We start from the raw sequence: 18618 nt of genomic DNA on the forward strand, positions 1-18618 counted from the left end.
ATGTGCTGTCAACCTCAATGGGCGAGTCTGGTCCATAAATTGGGCATAACTCCGGCTACTTCTTGGGGACAGAAACATGAAAACGGCAATAGACGACAAATATGAGTGCTGAGTGCATGTGCTCGGATAACGTCTTATCTGAGCATGCTCGGGTGCTAACCGAGGGTCTTCGGTGTGCTCGAAAAAAAGTGTTCAGGTCCCCATGGCTGCCTGTCTCGCAGCTGTTAGGGTACGTGCACACATTGCGGATTCCACTACGGATTTTTCCGTGTGGATTCTGCAGAATCCGCAGGTAAAATGACCTGTGTTTTACCTGCGGGTTTTCTGCGGATTTTGTGCAGATTTTCTGAGGATTTCGCCTACGGTTTTACACCTGCGGACTCCTATAATGGAATAGGTGTAAACCGCTGCGGATTCCGCACAAAGAATTGACATGCTGCGGAAAATAAACTGCTGCGTTTCTGCGCGGAATTTTCCACAGCATGTGCACAGCGGATTTTGTTTTCCATAGGTTTACATGTACACCGCATGGAAAACTGCTGCGGATCCACGGAGCCAAATCCGCAACGTGTGCACTTACCCTTACACCATCCCAACACATGCAGGGATTCCTTATTTGCTAGGCAATCCCTTCATGTGTTGCGGCCTTCGAACAGCAGCGAGACACGCAGCCTCGGGGACCTGAACACATTTTTCGAGCACACCGAAAACCTCTGGTAACAGTCGAGCATGCTCAGATAACACCTTATCCCAGCACGTTCGCTCATCATTATTTATAATGTGTCTTTGAGCTGAATGCCCCAGACTGAAGCAAGCTTTAAAATAAAGATTAATAATGATAGATAATGGTCATCTAAAATGCATCCAAACGCTCCCCTGATGGCAGAGATTCCTGGCGGTAACTCACCCCTTGTTCCCATTGATCTCTGCCTGCTGAGGGGTCTGGAGGGACCACTGTCCGCCAAATGAGCATTTACGTCACAGCTGCCTACACTGTATGGCCAGCTTTACGTGACTGGTGACAATCGCTGTACATTGTTGTGGAATCTATGGACCAGATGACCCAGGAGGTCCCTTCCAACTCTACCATTCTATGATTCTATGAATTGAAGATACCGCAATGAAAGAAGGAAAGTGTCAAAGTGCTACGTCTGCTTTTAATCAATTTCAAGGGGTATTTCCATCTTGGATTTTCTTTTTGCAAATACCCATAGGCTTCATAAGACTGATAAATGTGAGCACCACGTGTGCTACCTGCAACTCGAGAACAGGCTTTGTCTAGTGCTGCCGAGAATAGACAGTCGGCTTCGAATCCATTCACTTCTAGGGAGCTTAAAAAAAAAAAATCTGGAAGCCCAACTATTTTCTGAACACTTATAAAAGTGAGTGGAGACGGCAGCACAGGCCCGTCCACCCCTCTATTCACAGCAGTGCAAGAGAGGGACCAATTTACAAGATATGTGATATGTGCCGGTTACACAAAAAAAGTTTGGCCGATGCACATGTTTATAGGGAAGAGTACGAATCAATCATTCATGGACCTCACCAAAGCCATCTTCAGAAAAAACTGAGTGATTCTTGCACCACTGTACAAACTGCTGCATACATAAACAGAACCTGATGAGGCTGGTGTTCTTACTTTAACAATCAATGTCAGAATAGCTGTCTAAATCTGACACTATAGTAAGCATTTTAGACACTGGACTCATAAAAAGCTCATTTGAACATCAGGCAGGAAAGCTTTCGAAAACGCATTCTGACTTAAATTTTCAACGTGAGTGCACAGCCTCATCAGGTCTAAGAGAGCTTTTCAGTAATGTATGCAGATTCTATTGTGAAATATGGGGATGGTGTTATAATAACATGTCCGTGGATTACTTGAAGTAGAGGAAGAGGTTTGCGAAAAGATGTAGGACGTATGCATACGATCACAATTATAGAAATTATAACAACAGTTGAGAGAAGAACCAGCAACGAAAAGGATAAATGTTCATCGTGCTGCTTAGATAGACGTAGAAATAAATGACAGAAATTGTGAACTTGATCTTGCTTTTTGTACATAAGGTCCAGCATGTTCTGTACAACAAATGCGTTTTTACTTTTATAGACAGGCTGCTATTGAGTGGAAAACCATGGGAAGTTTATTCGCAACGTGATCAATGACACTATATCTGGCGCTGGTATCTCGGGTGCTTTGGAAGATCTTAAGATTTTATCAATATTATGACTTTTCATTAAATATAATGATCTGCATTACTGTTCATTTGCACGCTGTTCCAGCTCCGACCACTAAATTCAGAGCAAGAAAAAAAAGTGACATTTTCAGCAAGTATGTGTTTGAACAAGAAATAGCTGATACTACAGTTCTCCATCTGTCTGATAAAATGTCTGTACCCTGAAAAGGCCAGGAAGGAAGCACAACAAAAGCGTTCTGAACAAACCGGGTGTCATAGACTCACATAGTAAGGAGAACAGCAACACATGAATCTATGGCGAAAATGTATATAAAATCACTGTGTGAATCTTCTCACTGCGGTTAAGCCTCGCATTGGCCATATGTGCAGGGAATATGCTCCTGACGCATTGACAACTGTATTAATATTGTCCCATTAACCCTGGGGACGCCAGAACGGTGCGCTAACGTACCAACTGTTTGTTTGACTATACAATCCAATATACACTTTATACATTGGCAATTATGGGCACGAAGCCTCTGCAGCGGCGGACATCAGACCCTTACTCTGCAAGTATACGTTTGGAGATCACTGATCATGTGAACAAAGCCCAAGGCCTCTTGTTATCCCAGGCAGCAATATATAAGGGTAAAGGATCTTAAAACTATGATCACATCCTGTTCTAATGGCAAGTGAGAAAAGCTAATGGCTCTAATCTTAAGGATGAAGGCTTCCCTGACATTTCACTTCCTGAGAGCAATAAACACCAGTGGGCCGAGGCGGACCCTGATGAGATTGTAGCAGGGCCACATGCACCTCCGTTAACATGGATTCACATCACCGCCTTACAAAAAAAAAAAAAAACAATCTGATGTTCAGTTTTATGGTCTTTAACTAACCCTGATGAACAGGACATCACTTGTAATCAGTCAAGTCACACTGTTAACTGCGAAGGTAACGGCTAAAAAACTTTCACAGTAATTTTGTAATTTTTATCGTAGGTGCATTTCAACTGTGAGATACAGAATCTAAAAAAATATAACAGAAAATCCCATTGTATGATTTTACATCATTAATTTGCATTTTATCACAGAAAATAAATATTTGATACAATAGAAAAACAGAACTTAATATTTTGTACAGAAACCTTTGCTTGCAATTACAGAGGTCAGACATTTCCTGTAGTTCTTGACCAAGTTTGCACACATTGTAGCAGGGATTTTGGCCCACTCCTCCATACAGATCTACTCTAGATCTTTCAGGTTTTGGGGCTGTTGCTGGACAACACTGAGTTTCTGCTCCCTCTAAAGATTTTCTATTGGGTTCAGGTCTGGGGACTGGCTAGGCCACTCCAGGACCTTGAAATTATTCTTTTGTATCCACTCCTTAGTGGTCCTGGCTCTGTGTTTCGGGACATTATCATGCTGGAAGACCCAGCCATAACCCAATTTCAATGCTCTTACTAAGGGAAGGAGGTTGCTGGCCAAAATGTCGCGATACATGTCCCCATCCATCCTCCCTTCAAAACGGTGCAGTCATCCAGTCCCCTTTGCAGATAAGCACCTCCAAAGTATGATGTTTCCACTACCATGCTTCACTGTTGGGACTGTGTTCTTGGAGTTGTACTCATCATTCTTCTTCCTCCAAACATGGCGAGTGGAGTGGATACCAAAAAGTTCTATTTTGGCTTCATCTGACCACATGACCTTCTCCCTTGCCTACTCTCGATCATCCAAATAGTCATTGGCGAACTGCAAACGGACCTGGACATATGCTGGCGTGACCTTGCGTGCCTTGCAGAATTTTAATCCATGATGATGTAGTGTGTTATTCAGGGTAGTGTTTGAGACTGTGGTCCCAGCTCTCTTCAGGTCATTGACCAGGTTCTCCCGTGTAGTTCTGGGCTGATTCCTGATCTTTCCCAGAATCATCCTTACACCACAAGGTGAGATCCTGCATGGAGCCCCAGACCGAGAAAGATTGACAGTCATCTTGTGTTTCTTCCACGTTCTAATAATTGTGTCAACATTTGTTGCCTTCTCAGCAAGCTGCTTGCCTATTGTCCCGTAGCCCATCTCAGCCTTGTGCAGATCTACAATTTTGTCCCTGGTGTCCTTAGACAGCGCTTTGCTCTTGGCCATGGTGGAGAGGATGGAGTGTGATTGATTGTGTGGACAGGTGACTTTTATACAGGTAATGAGTGCAGAGTAGGAAGGCTTCTTAAAGAAAAACTAACAGGTCTGTGAGAGCCAACTGGTTGGTTGATCACATACTTATTTCATGTAATAAAATGCAATATAATTATTTAAAAATCATACAATGTGATTTTCTTGATTTTTTTTTTTTAGATTCTGTCTCTCACAGGTGAAGTGTACCTACGATAAAAATTACAGACTTCTCCATTCTTGGTAGGTGGGAAAACTTGCAAAATCGGCAGTGTATCAAATATTTATTTTCCCCACTGTATATGCATTATAATGCTTTGAAGATTCAATCTAACGCTTCTTTGTTTTATAAAACTACTTTTATTCTGCAGCTTGTCATATGCGAATGAGCCAGAACTATTCTGGAGGGACATCACTTCCCCCAGACTAGTCCAAGCTCAGATACTCTAATCATACCCTCCGACTGACATCTTCCATGCACTCTACTTCATTGCAGGATCACCAGTAACCTCCCACATGCCCAGGACATGCTGATAGTCCTACCATGAAATCGGGAATGAATGACATCCTTTGTTCAATCCACTTCATGGTAGGACCACCGGCATATTGGGCACATTTGCAAAATTTTTGTCAGTCCTTCCATGGAGTGAAGTGTATGGAAGATGTCAAGTTTAGATATTAGATTGAAACTTAAAGCTTTATTATAATGCATACGGTATATACTCGAGTATAAGCCGAGATTTTCAGCCCACTTTTTTGGGCTGAAAGTAACCCTCTCGGCTTATACTCGAGTCATACCCAGGGGTCGGCAGGGGAGGGGGAGCGGAGCTGTGTAATAATACTCGCCTGCTCCTGGCGCGGTCCCTGCACATCTTTTCCCCGGGGCTGGCAGCTTCTTCCTGTAGTGAGCGGTCACATGGTACCGCTCATTACAGTAATGTATATGGACCCCACTCCCATAGGGGTGGAGCCGCATATTCATTACTGTAATGAGCGGTACCAGTGACCGCTCACTACAGGAAGAAGCTGTCGGCGCCAGGGAACAGACTGCAGGGACCTCGCCAGGAGCAGGTGAGTATAACTCAGTGCGCTATATTCACCTGCTCCCTGTTCCACCGTCGACGCCGCAGCGTCTTCCGCGTCCTCTGCAGTGACGCTCGGGTCAGAGGGCGCGATGACGCGATTAGTGCGCGCCGCCCTCTGCCTGAACGTCAGTGCAGAGGACGGGAAACCACAGCGGCGGTCGGCGGTGGAACGGGGAGCAGGTGAATATAGCAAGTGCCAGGGACATGAGAGGTGAGTATGTGATTTTTTTAATCGCAGCAACAGCATATGGGGCAAATATCTGTATGGAGCATCTTATGGGGCCATGTGCAGCATTATATGGGCCAAATATCTGTATGGAGCATCTTATGGGCCCATGTGCAGCATTATATGGGCCAAATATCTGTATGGAGCATCTTATGGGCCCATGTGCAGCATTAATATGGGACAAATATCTGTATGGGCCATGTGCAGCATTATATGGGGCAAATATCTCTATGGAGCATCTTATGGGGCCATAATCCACATTTGTGGAGCATTATACGGGGCAAATGTGTCTATGGAGCATCTTATGGGGCCATAATCAGCATTTGTGCAGCATTGTATGGGGCAAATTTTAATATGGAGCATCTTATGGAGCCCATCATAAACTGTATGGAGCATTAGATGGGGCGCATTTTGTATGGAGCATCTTATGGGGCCATCATGAACTGTATGGAGCATTATATGGGGCTCCTGATTCAATATGGATATTCAAAAACACTTAACCTACTGATGTCTCAATTAATTTTACTTTTATTGGTATCTATTTTTATTTTTGAAATTTACCAGTAGCTGCTGCATTTTCCACCCTAGGCTTATACTCATTGAGTTTTCCCAGTTTGTTGTGGCAAAATTAGGGGGGCCGGCTTATACTCGGGTCAGCTTATACTCGAGTATATACGGTAAGTATCCCGTTGTAAAGCCCGTGCTGGCCGAACTGCACTCTCATTGAGTACCAATTTTGGGCCATGAATAAATCAGCATTCATAAGGGTCGTAGCAAGAGTTTAATAAAGTTAAGAACCTGCAGGAAAATGTTAGAACATATTCATTAAATGGCAGTATACTCGGGACTACAGAACAGTAGAAGGATTTGATATTCTGGTTATAAGTAAGCTGAGCAGCAGTACTCAATGTCAGGCAACAGCCGCAAAAGCAAACAAGATTTTAAGGTGTATAAAAAGAGAGAAAATCCTGTGATTCCAATGTATTGTTACTCCACTATAATCACTAAATCAAGGGGATGTGAGGAAGCAGCGTGTAAACGCTGCGAAACGCGCGTCGGGGCTCATCCACCGGCGGGACCCCTTTTCCTCTTCTCCCCCATGCATGGGTAAGCACTTTTTACATGCTGTACTGCTGTATCTGTGTCCGCCTATTATAACTAGTTCAGTGCACTTGCCTCAGACTTTTTGGTGTGTATGTATACAGCAGCTACTATCTCCGTGGCTTCCCATGCTATTACTAGTTTTAACTATAAGGTGGCTATGGTGCATATATGTTTCTGGGATTTTTCCCTGCAACATTTGTCATATGTTTGATACTGCCCTTAATTGTTCATACTAGCACCGCCTCTAGCATTGGGGGGTTTGGGGTTCAGGGTTGTTTTTCTCCCCCCATTCGTGTGGTGTTGTGGAACACCTGTAATGATTACCTATGTCTTGATTTTATAAGTTTTGTAATAATAAAGATTTTTACATGCATATTTACTTCTGGCTCCTGGTCCTCCTCTTTCCCAGTATTTAGCGTTTGGAGCAATGGTTGAATAAATCCGGGTAATTATTTTTATGTACACTGGTACTCTTCCCCGGGTTGTTTATTATGTACTCGGATCCCTGGTTATTATTATACTCACCTTCTGATGTCTGTCACGTCCCCCGGCGTCCGTGCTGCTGCTCAGAGCTTCCTGCACTGAATGAGTCAGTGCCGGCCGTAAAGCCGAGCACAGCTCTGCCGGCCCTGACACATTCAGTGCAGGAAGCTCTGAGCAGCAGCGCGGACGCCGGGGGACGTGACAGACATCAGAAGGTGAGTATGTAGTGTTTTTTTTTTAACTTTTACATTGGTAACCAGGGTAAATATCGGGTTACTAAGCGCGGCCCTGCACTTAGTAACCCGATGTTTACCCTGGTTACCCGGGTGCTGCAGGGGGACTTCGGCATCGTTGAAGACAGTTTCAACGATGCCGAAGTCGTTCCCCTGATCGTTGGTCGCTGGAGAGAGCCGGCTGTGTGACAGCTCCCCAGCGACCTAAACAGCGATCGGCTCGTTGTCTATATCGCTGCAGCGTCGCTGAGTGTGACGGTACCTTTATTCCTTCCAAAAGACTGTACTTAGGACCATGGGACACTCATTACGGGTGGAAGAAAGGCGATTCCGGCAGCTAAATAGGAAAGGGTTCTTTACAGTTAAAGCAGTCAGACTGTGGAATATCTGACCACAAGAGGTAGTAATGGCAGACACTACAACAGCTTTTAAAAAAGGGCTGGATGATTTCCTCAGTACACGTAACATTGTGGGCCATAATTAATTTAGTGACAAAATATATAATTGGTGAAGAAAGGTTGAACTTGATGGTCTTTTTTCCACCTATCTACTATATAATTGTCTAAGGGTCACTTCTGTCTTTCTGTCTGTCCTTCTTTCTGTCACGGATATTCAGTCGCTGATTGGTCTCGCACCTGTCATGGCTGCCGCGACCAATCAGCGACAGCCACAGTCCGATTAGTCCCTCCCTACTCCCCTGCAGTCAGTGCCCGGCGCCCGCTCCATACTCCCCGCAGTCACCGCTCACACAGGGTTAATGCCAGCGGTAACGGACCGCGTTATGCAGTGGGTAACTCACTCCGTTACCGCCGCTATTAACCCTGTGTGTCCCCAACTTTTTACTATTGATGGTGCCTATGCAGTGTCAATAGTAAAAGGATCTAATGTTAAAAATAATAAAAAAAATAAAAAATCATTATATACTCACCTTCCCACTCCTCTCGACGCTCCGGTAACCGGTCTATGCAAGCGGCAAGTTCCAGTGGCAAAGATGGTATGCGACAAGGACCTGCCATGACGTCACGGTCATGTGACCGCGACATCATCACGGGTCCTGTGCTACCAACACTGGGACCGGAAGCTGACGAGTGCACCGCACACAGGCGACATGACTACAAGGGCTCCCTCGGAAGGTGAGTATATGTTTATTTTTTAACCTGTGACATACGTGGCTGGGCAATATGCTATGTGACTGGGCAATATACTACGTGGCTGGGCAATATACTACGTGGCTGGGCAATATACTACGTGGCTGGGCAATATACTACGTGGACATGCACATTCTAGAATACCCGATGCGTTAGAATCGGGCCACCATCTAGTGTAACATAACAAACCACCCATTCACACCTGTGTAATCCAGCACCCATTCTTCGGTGGCCCCTGATGGCCGTGTATACTTGCAGCTCCTCAGCAGTCGTATAGTACATGTCAGAATCCATTCAACAGAGGTCAATGTATGAAGGACACGTCATCCCTGATGGAGATCATTGAAGAACCCGCAGGTTCTTTCATCCCAGATAATCTCACATTTTTCTGACATAAATTAACGTACCAATATACTGTGTCTGGGCATAACACCTCCCAGACAGGCATTTACAATATATAGCCGAGGTCCCACGCCTTAGTGTATACATGTGTTCAGCATATTGACTGTCCCATACTAAACCAACAAGATAATTTAAAGGGAACCTGTCACATTCAGAAACTCCATTTTCCTGCAGGTTTAGGGGTAATCTGCAGGAAAATAGCATTTAAATCCTGTGTAAGCTGGCTTACAGGAGCAGCGGTTACATGAAGAAAACTAAGTGATATTCTCCCTGCAGCCGCTGGCTTTCAGCCACCGCGGCGGTGCAGCGAGTGATTACGGTCATCGCTGACTATACAGTCATGGCGCTATAATCACTCCCCAACACTTTGATTGACAGCTCGCTCTGCACACACACACACACACACACATACTGTATGCGAGTGCACACCTATTAGGAGCAGCGCACGTGTAGTATTCTCGGTACTTGCCTGACTTTGGGCACCATCATGCGGTGCTGTACCATAAGTGTATGGCAGATGGAGGCCATAAGAGTGAAGACCTCCTCGCTGGCAGAATCTCTCCACACCATGTTGAGCAAGGTGTTCGTTTGCTGCTTAGTATCCAGTTTCTTTAGGCACTCTTCTGTGATATACTGGACAGACATCTTGCCATCACCCTATGAACAAAAGCATATCGCATGACCTTTTCCCTTTCTCTTTTAATTTACCATAGCAGCAAATTAGAAACTATGCCAAAACATAATACAGTGCCTTGAAAAAGTATTCATACCTGTAAACTTTTCCACATTTAACCCACAAACTTAAATGTATCTTATCGGGATTTTATGTGATGTACCAACACAAAGTACAAAGCATTTGTAACATGTAAAATAAATTCTATTTGGTTTTCTAGATATTTTACAAATTTAAATCTGGAAATAGCGACATGTTTTTGTATTCAGCCCCCTGAGTCAGTATTTTGTAAGACCACGTTTCGTTACAATTACTGCTGCAGTCTTTTGGGGTCTGTCTCCACCAGCTTTGCACATCTAGAGGCTGACATTTTTACCCATTCTTTCTTGCAAAATAGCTCTATAGTGAGATTGGATGGAGACATCGGTGAACAGCAATTTTCACGTCTTGCCACAGATTCTCAATGGGATTTAGGTCTGGACTGTGACATTCACACACATGAATATGCTTTGACCTAAACCCTTCTATTGTAGCTCTGGCAGTATGTTTAGGGTCGTTGTCCTGCTGGAAGGTGAAAGTCTTTTGCAGCCTCTATCAGATTCTCCTCCAGGACTTCCCTGTATTTAGCTCCATTCATTTTCCCATCAAATCTGACCAGTTTCCCTGTCCCTGCAGAAGAAAAGCCTCCCCAAAGCAAGATGCTGCTACCACCATGTTTGATGGTGGGTATGGTGTTTTCAGGGTCACGTGCAGTGCTAGTTTTCCGCCACACAATGTTTTGGTCTCATCTAACCAGAGCATATTTTCCACATGCCATGAAGGAGAAACAATCTAGCAAGTGGAAGAAGCTGTTCTGGTCAGATGAGATCAAAGTAGAATTTTGGGGGGCAAAATGTTATATGTGGTGAAAAACTAACACTGCACATCACCTTGAAAACAACATCCCCGCCATCGCTGGTGGTGGCAGCATCATGTTATGGGGATGAATACAAATGCACGCCAAAATATTCAGGTTCATGTTATTAGAATATTTAGAAAACCATTTATAATTTCTTTTACACCTCACAAATACTTGCTACGTTATGTTGGTATATCACATAAAATCCATTTACATTTGTGAGTGTTACGTGAAAAATGGAGAAAAGTTAATTTGTTATGAATAGTTTTTCAAGGCACTGTATGTCCCAGAAAAAAAAAATAGACTTCAATGTGGTACCTGGAGCTGGTCATAGATAAGATGCTGTGTTTGTCAGTTGTTGTGTGCAGCTTTCACATTGAATTGGTCATGGCCATTTTAATAAACTTATGCAAGGCACTTTTTTTTTTTTTAACCCCAAATTACATTTTCAAATAATCACTCCAAAAAGCCGACCACCAGGCGTGTCCCTTATGTGTAAGTTAAGGTCCTCTGCCTGTTGCAAGCATAATCCGTCTCTATCAGCAGAGATGCCGACAGATTACAGGAGGTGTGGACAGGTCTGTGTGTTCCTGTTCTTGCTCTCCTGTCTGGGAAACTGCATACAGGCATAGCAGAGGCAGATCAGTTCAGGGCAGGCAAGCTATTGAAATCTGGCAAGAAGTAATGAATGCTGGAGAGTGAGGTAAAGGAAGTTCCAACACCTATGGTGCAGACAAAATGATGGTGAAGAGGAGCCACCCACTGAGAAAGAACTGATGGCATGCTACAGTTCAAGTAGTCTAAATGGCTGTGTCGTTTCTAACTTACTGAGTCTAAAATAGTATGGAGTGAAGCAGAAAAACTTGGGTAACTTTCAATTTGGAAGATACCCTATTATATCACCTTTCATTGAGTATAAAGGGGTTCAATCACTTACAACTGTGGTGACCATTTTGCTGATATCGTCATCCTCATCCTCAGAGTCACTGGTAAGCTCCTGATGATTTGCAATAGTGGAAACTGGCAACTGAGAGAGAAATGATTGCAATACTCTAAGGTATACGAGCATCCCCTCTTCTGATAGGGTGCCTGAAATGAAAAACCAATGTATTATATGGTATCTTGTATGTCAGTATGTACAGTTATTATACATTAAGACTACATAAGGATATACAATGGTGTAGTGTGGAGGCGCTGAGCTTAGCGCTGTTGCTTTGCAGCACTGGGGTCTTGGGTTTAAATCCGTCCAAATACAGACTCCATGGGGAGGTTGTATGTTCTGTCCATGTTTGTGTGGGTTTCCTTCATCTATTCCATTTTTCCCACACTCCGAAACATATACTGTACTGATAATGAGCTGAGATGGTGAGCACCATTAGGGACAGAAATGACAATGTCTGTAAAGTGCTGCAAAATACGATACTACCATAAGAGCAAGCAAAATAAAAAAAATAGATATTTGGTCCTTTCATAATATGTAGATTTAACCGGCTTTCATCTAAGGTGTTTCAGGTAATTCATTTGCAAAATCCACAATTAAATTCCGCAAACAATGAACAGTACAATGTTAGACCGTGCATCACGTGTAGCAGAAAATGTCCACAAGATAACAAAATGATATCTGCAGTGAAATATCGGCAACAAAAACATGCAGAATTCCTTGTAAAAAAGCAAGGATGTAAAGAAAAACTAAACAAAAAAAAATCCACCATACCTCCTCCCCTGCTGGTCCCTCCCAAGGGACTGCTTATCCTGCTGGTTCCTCCCATGCAACTACTTCTCCTGCTGATCCCTCCCTTGCGACTGCTTCCCCTGCTAGTGCCCAACATGTGACTGCTTCCCCTGCTGGTGCTTCCCTTGTGACTGCTTCCCCTGCTGGTCCCTCCCTTGTGACTGCTTCCCCTGCCGATCCCTCCCATGTGACTGCTTCCCCTGCTAGTGCCCAACATGTGACTGCTTCCCCTGCTGGTGCTTCCCTTGTGACTGCTTCCCATGCTGGTCCCTCCCTTGTGACTGCTTCCCCTGCCGATCCCTCCCATGTGACTGCTTCCCCTGCTAGTGCCTAACATGTGACAACTTCCCCTGCTGGTGCCTCCCATGTGACTGCTTCCCCTGCTGGTCCCTCCCTTGTGACTGCTTCCTCTGCTGGTCCCTCCCTTGTGACTGCTTCACCTGCTGGTTTCTCACAATTAACTGCTTCATCTGCTGATGCCTCCCATGTGACTGCTTCCCTTGCTGTTTTCTCACATGCAACGGCTTCCCCTGCTGGTTTCTTCCATGTGACGGCTTCCCTTGCTGGTTTCTCACATGTAACGGCTTCCCCTGCTGGTTTCTCCCATGTGACGGCTTCCCTTGCTGGTTTCTCACATGTGACTGCTTCATCTGCTGATGCCCACCATGTGACGGCTTCCCCTGCTGGTTTCTCACATGTGACTGCTTCATCTGCTGGTTTCTCCCATGTGACTGCTTCCCCTGCTGGTTTCTCACATGTGACTGCTTCATCTGCTGATGCCTCCCATGTGACAACTTCCCCTGCTGGTTTTTCACATGTGACGGCTTCCCCTGCTGGTCCCTCCCATGTGACTGCTTCCCCTGCTGGTCCTTCACATGTAACGGCTTCCCCTGCTGGTTTCTCACATGTGACTGCTTCCTCTGTTGTTCCCTCAGATGTAACTGCTTCATCTGCTGGTTCCTCACATGTGACTGCTTCCCCTGCTTGTCCCTCCCATGTGACTGCTTCCCCTGCTGGTCCCTCCCATGTGACTGCTTCCCCTGCTAGTTCCTTACATGTGACTACTTTATCCGCTGGTCCCTCCCATGTGACGGCTTCCCCTGTTGGTTCCTTACATGTGACTACTTTATCTGCTGGTCCCTCCCATGTGATTGCTTCCCCTGTTGGTTCCTTACATGTGACTGCTTCATCTGCTGATGCCTCCCATGAGACTGGTTCCCTGCTGGTTCCTTACATGTGACGGCTTCCCCTGCTGGTCCCTCCCATGTGACTGCTTCCCCTGCTGGTCCTTCACATGTAACGGCTTCCCCTGCTGGTTTCTCACATGTGACTGCTTCCTCTGTTGTTCCCTCACATGTAACTGCTTCATCTGCTGGTCCCTCCCATGTGACTGCTTCCCCTGCTGGTCCCTCCCATGTGACTGCTTTATCTGCTGGTTCCTCCCATGTGACTGCTTTATCTGCTGGTTCCTCCCATGTGAAGGCTTCCCTTGCTGGTTCCTTACATGTGACTACTTTATCTGCTGGTCCCTCCCATGTGACTGCTTCCCCTGCTGGTCCTTCACATGTAACGGCTTCCTCTGTTGTTCCCTCACATGTAACTGCTTCATCTGCTGGTCCCTCCCATGTGACTGCTTCCCCTGCTGGTCCTTCACATGTAACGGCTTCCCCTGCTGGTTTCTCACATGTGACTGCTTCCTCTGTTGTTCCCTCACATGTAACTGCTTCATCTGCTGGTCCCTCCCATGTGCCTGCTTCCCCTGCTGGTCCCTCCCATGTGACTGCTTTATCTGCTGGTTCCTCCCATGTGACTGCTTTATCTGCTGGTTCCTCCCATGTGAAGGCTTCCCTTGCTGGTTCCTTACATGTGACTACTTTATCTGCTGGTCCCTCCCATGTGACTGCTTCCCCTGCTGGTCCCTTCCATGTGAATGCAAATATGTTTATTTGTTGTTATAAACTATTGACTTTTTTTTTGTTTTAGCTTTTATGACTTATGGATTTTGCTAACAATCTGATGCAAAAAATCTGCAAATATTGAGGAAAATATCTGCAGTGTATGGATATTTTTTCTTGTGAAAATGCTGTGAAATAATATATGTAAAATACGTAAAATCTGCATCTTATTATAGAGGAAAATATAAATCTAGTTCTTTCCTTACTCAGGTATGTTTCCCCAGCGGTAAGCACAAAATAGAAAAGCCAAGGGGTCTGGTCACATCTCAGTGGGCGATGACCCTGTTCCTCTAGTAATGCGTTCAGAAACAGTTCATAGGGGAAAGCGGTGTGTGCGTCCGCCAGTGCAGGAATGATGAAGTGGAAGATCTGATCGGTGTAAGGTGCAGCCAGAAATTCTCTGGTAAAGGCAGAGAAAACCTGTTGCCTGAAACAAAAACATTTTGTTTAGGGACAAAGTAGAGAGTTGGACAGAGAGAAATAATAAGTAAACCTTTAACGTGGTACACTGGCTCTGCTCTGCCTCCAAGTCGGGAGGTGAAAGGGGCAGGTGATATCAAGTCTACTGATATATTCCGGGTTGTGTCGTCACCGGCCACTCTCAACTCTTCATGTGGAAGGGAGAAGAGCCGGAACACCTCGGTAAGTTTAGCATAAATTGCACCATGATACATACAGGATTCATTACGGTAACTGTTCTTGAAGGGAATATGTCAGCAGGTTTATGCTACCTCATCTGAGAGCAGTCCGATGTAGGCAAACAGAAGCTGAATCCAATGATGTACCAATTAGTTTATTGGGTGCAGTGGTTCTAACACAATCAGAGCTTTGATACGCAGAATGAAGCAAAGCGGACTCTGCCCCCATCAGGCTCTGCATATACAAGGTCCATAGACACAGGGAACGTGGTGTTGCTGGACTAGCGTACAGGTGCATCTCACAATATTAGAATATCATCAAAAAGTTAATTTATTTCAGTTCTTCAATACAAAAAGTGAAACTCATATTATATAGAGTCATTACCAACAGAGTGATCTATTTCAAGTGTTTCTGTTAATACAGAAATACTTCACACTTGACTTTGGAAATCAAGGTCCCAGAGTCTGGAGGAAGAGTGGAGAGACACAATCCAAGCTGCTGGAGGATTAGTGTGAAGTTTCCACAATCAGTGATGATTTGGGGAGTCATGTCATCTGCTGGTGTAGATCCACTGTTTTATCAATGCCAAAGTCAGAGCCGTCTACCAGGATATTTTACAGCACTTCATGCTTCCCTCTGCCGACAAGCTTTTTGGAAATGGAAATGTTATTCTCCAGCAGGACTTGGCACCTGTCCACACTGCCAAAAGTACCAATACCTGGTTTAAAATCAACAGTATCCCTGTGCTTGATTGGCCAACAAACTCACCTGACCCTAACGCCATAGAGAATCTATAGGGTATTGTCAAGAGGAAGATGACGGACACCAGACCCAACAATGCAGACAAGCTGAAAGCTGCTATCAAAGCAACCTGGGCTTCCATAACACCTCAGCAATGTCACAGGCTGATCGCCTCCATGCCATGCGGCATTAAAGGGAGTCTGTCACCCCCAAAATCTTATATGAGCTGCGGCCACTGGTATCAGGGGCTTATCTACAGCATTCTGTAATGCTGTAGATAAGCCCCCAATGTAATCTGAGAGATGAGAAATAAAGGTTAGATTATACTCACCCAGGGGCGGTCCCGCTGCGGTCCGGGTCCGATGGGTGTCGCGGTCCGGTCCGGGGCCTCCCATCTTCATACGATGATGTCCTCTTCTTGTATTCTTGCTGCGGCTCCGGCGCAGACGTACTTTGCCCTGTTGAGGGCAGAGCAAAGTACTGCAGTGCGCAGGTGCCGGGAAAGGTCAGAGAGGCCCAGCGCCTGCGCACTGCAGTACTTTGCTGTGCCCTCAACAGGACAGACAAAGTACGCCTGCGCCGGAGCAAGAAGACAAGAAGAGGACGTCATGGAATGAAGATGGGAGGCGCTGGACCGGACCACGACGCCCATCGGACCCAGACCGCAGCGGGACCGCCCCTGGGTGAGTATAATCTAACCTTTATTTCTCATCTCTCAGATTACATCAGGGGCTTATCTACAACATTACAGAATGCTGTAGATAAGCCCCTGATACCAGTGGCCGCAGCTCATATAAGATTTTGGGGGTGACAGACTCCCTTTAATGCAGTAATTGATGCCAAAGGAGCCCCGACCAAGTACTGAGTGCATTTAGTGAACATACATTTCAGTAGGCCAACATTTCAGATTTTAAAATCATTTGTTTCAAGCTGGTGTTATAAAGTTTTCTAATTTCCGGAGATAATGACAGAGTTTTCATTGGCTGTAAGCCATAATCATCAACATTAACAGAAATAAACACTTGAAATAGATCACTCTGTGTGTAATGACTCTATATAATACATGGGTATCACTTTTTGAATTGAAGAACTGAAAAATTAAGTTTTTGATGATATTCTAATTTTGTGAGAAGCACTTGTAGTTAATAGACAACAGCACGCACGTTGACAAGTGACATATCCCTGAATTCTGAGTTTCAGCCTGTACTCCTACCAGTCTTCAGATTACATAGCCAAAACCTACTGACAAATTCCCTTTAAAACCAAATGTGGGGATTAATCAAAACGAATGCAATGGAAAAGGTGATATTCTTTCCATAGAAGCCCACTCTGATTTTCAGAGAACTTTCACAAAAAAGAAAATAAAAAAATCTGAACCTGACTGATTGATGTTTTCCATAGCAAAGCTTCCTAGCACCAGTTCTGATAACGTTTTCTCACAGTTTTTTTGCACAGAGCAGAAACATGAATGGGCAAAAATGATACCAGTTTGGTAGCGATCTGATCAGCCAGAACTGAGAATTCAAGCCTTGAAGCCACGTGCAAATATGACTGAAAGTGCATTGAGGTGTGTGACACTCGCCCCCAACGCACTTCCAGACTAATTTTCATGTGGTTTGAAAGCTTGATTTCTCCATACTGGCAATGCATCGTGAAGTGACCGTAGATTATAATGACCCATAGGGATCTGACCATCTGATAATGATACACTGATCAAAATCCAAAATTTTAATCACCACATCATAACTACATGCTTCGGAAATAGGTGACCGTGTCCGGGGACGGAGCTGGCAAAACTGAAAATTAAATTAAGCATAATAATTCTTTTGATAAAATTCGCATTGCCAAAAATCTGCCGGAGCGCTGCCTTAGATACACAGAACGTATGTCTCTTAATCTTCTACCCTAAAGTAATCAGTGTAAATTGTGCAGCTTTTCAGGCGATGTAAAACATGGGGATTACTCATCATTTATAACTCTCAAGATTAACGTTAAAGGAGGGTCGAGCTCAAGAAAATGCAAATACACAGTATGGCAGCGGCCAGAATGACTTTCTAATGCTATGCAAAGGAGGATAAATCATAGCTCTGGAATGTCTGAAAACTAGCGCCGTTCTCAAGGTCAAATCATAAAATCAATTGCTCATTTACTAATACTTTCTCATCTGTAGACTACCAAGGAGAATGAATGACACATGTGGGATCTCTGCAAAGGGGGTTATACCTCTCTAAATCCAAGGGTCCTGAAGGGTACAGCTAATGTCAGCTCCACAGATCCAGTGCAGAAGGAAGGTGCGGGCAGCCACACGTTCCCTCTGCAGCTGCCACTATAGGCACAATCTCCTATTAGAAGATCAACCCCAGCTTCCTTTATCAGGAGCGACTTCTTCTTCTTGGTGCTGGGGGCTCTCCTGCTTGATTGGCGGTTCAGAAGTCATGCTGCTTGCCTTTACTGTGTGACCTCTGACGCTACTATATGAGGCATCTTTGCCTTTGCAACCTCAGACTCGCACTGAAGTAGGTCGGGATCGGTAGTAGGGATCCGTAGTAGGGATCAGTGCGCTCCAACGATCCCCGCCAGCCTCAGAGCAGTGCTTACAAGTTCACTATAAAAGAGCATGTAAACCCTGCACATCTTCTGTCTATCCCCTTTGCAACAAGCAGTAAAAAGTAAATATTTGGAGAAATTGAGAAGACAATTTAATAACAATATTTTGCAAAGCTGCGTGTTTTTAAGACAATTCTATAAATGTATGTAACAAGTCCACTACTGTTAACCTTAGGCTAGGTTCACATTGCGTTAGTAACGGATCCGTTACTAAGCGGCACTAATGCAATGTAACGGATCCGTTAACGCACCCATTGCCATACATTATCGTAACGCATCCTAAAGCATGTCAAAATCGGCATGCGTTAGCGATGAAGCGTTACTTTGTGACGCACCCTCAAACACGGTCTACC

The 18618-nt window shown here is 44.8% G+C and overlaps 1 protein-coding gene across 4 annotated transcripts in view; it reads right to left on the reverse strand.

Moving 5' to 3' along the window:
* UBE3C (ubiquitin protein ligase E3C) overlaps window positions 1–18618 on the reverse strand; it is a 119332-nt gene that overhangs the window by 84517 nt on the left and 16197 nt on the right. For all 4 annotated transcript variants that reach the window (XM_077268575.1, XM_077268578.1, XM_077268577.1 and 1 more), the window contains exons 9-11: window positions 14485–14705; window positions 11529–11680; window positions 9490–9677 (exon numbers count right to left, since the gene is read on the reverse strand). In XM_077268575.1, the coding sequence (XP_077124690.1) occupies window positions 9490–9677; window positions 11529–11680; window positions 14485–14705 (561 nt within the window). The remainder of the gene's footprint in view (window positions 1–9489; window positions 9678–11528; window positions 11681–14484; window positions 14706–18618) is intronic.

Source organism: Ranitomeya variabilis, chromosome 6 (assembly GCF_051348905.1).
Source record: "Ranitomeya variabilis isolate aRanVar5 chromosome 6, aRanVar5.hap1, whole genome shotgun sequence".
Classification (NCBI taxonomy): domain Eukaryota; kingdom Metazoa; phylum Chordata; class Amphibia; order Anura; family Dendrobatidae; genus Ranitomeya; species Ranitomeya variabilis.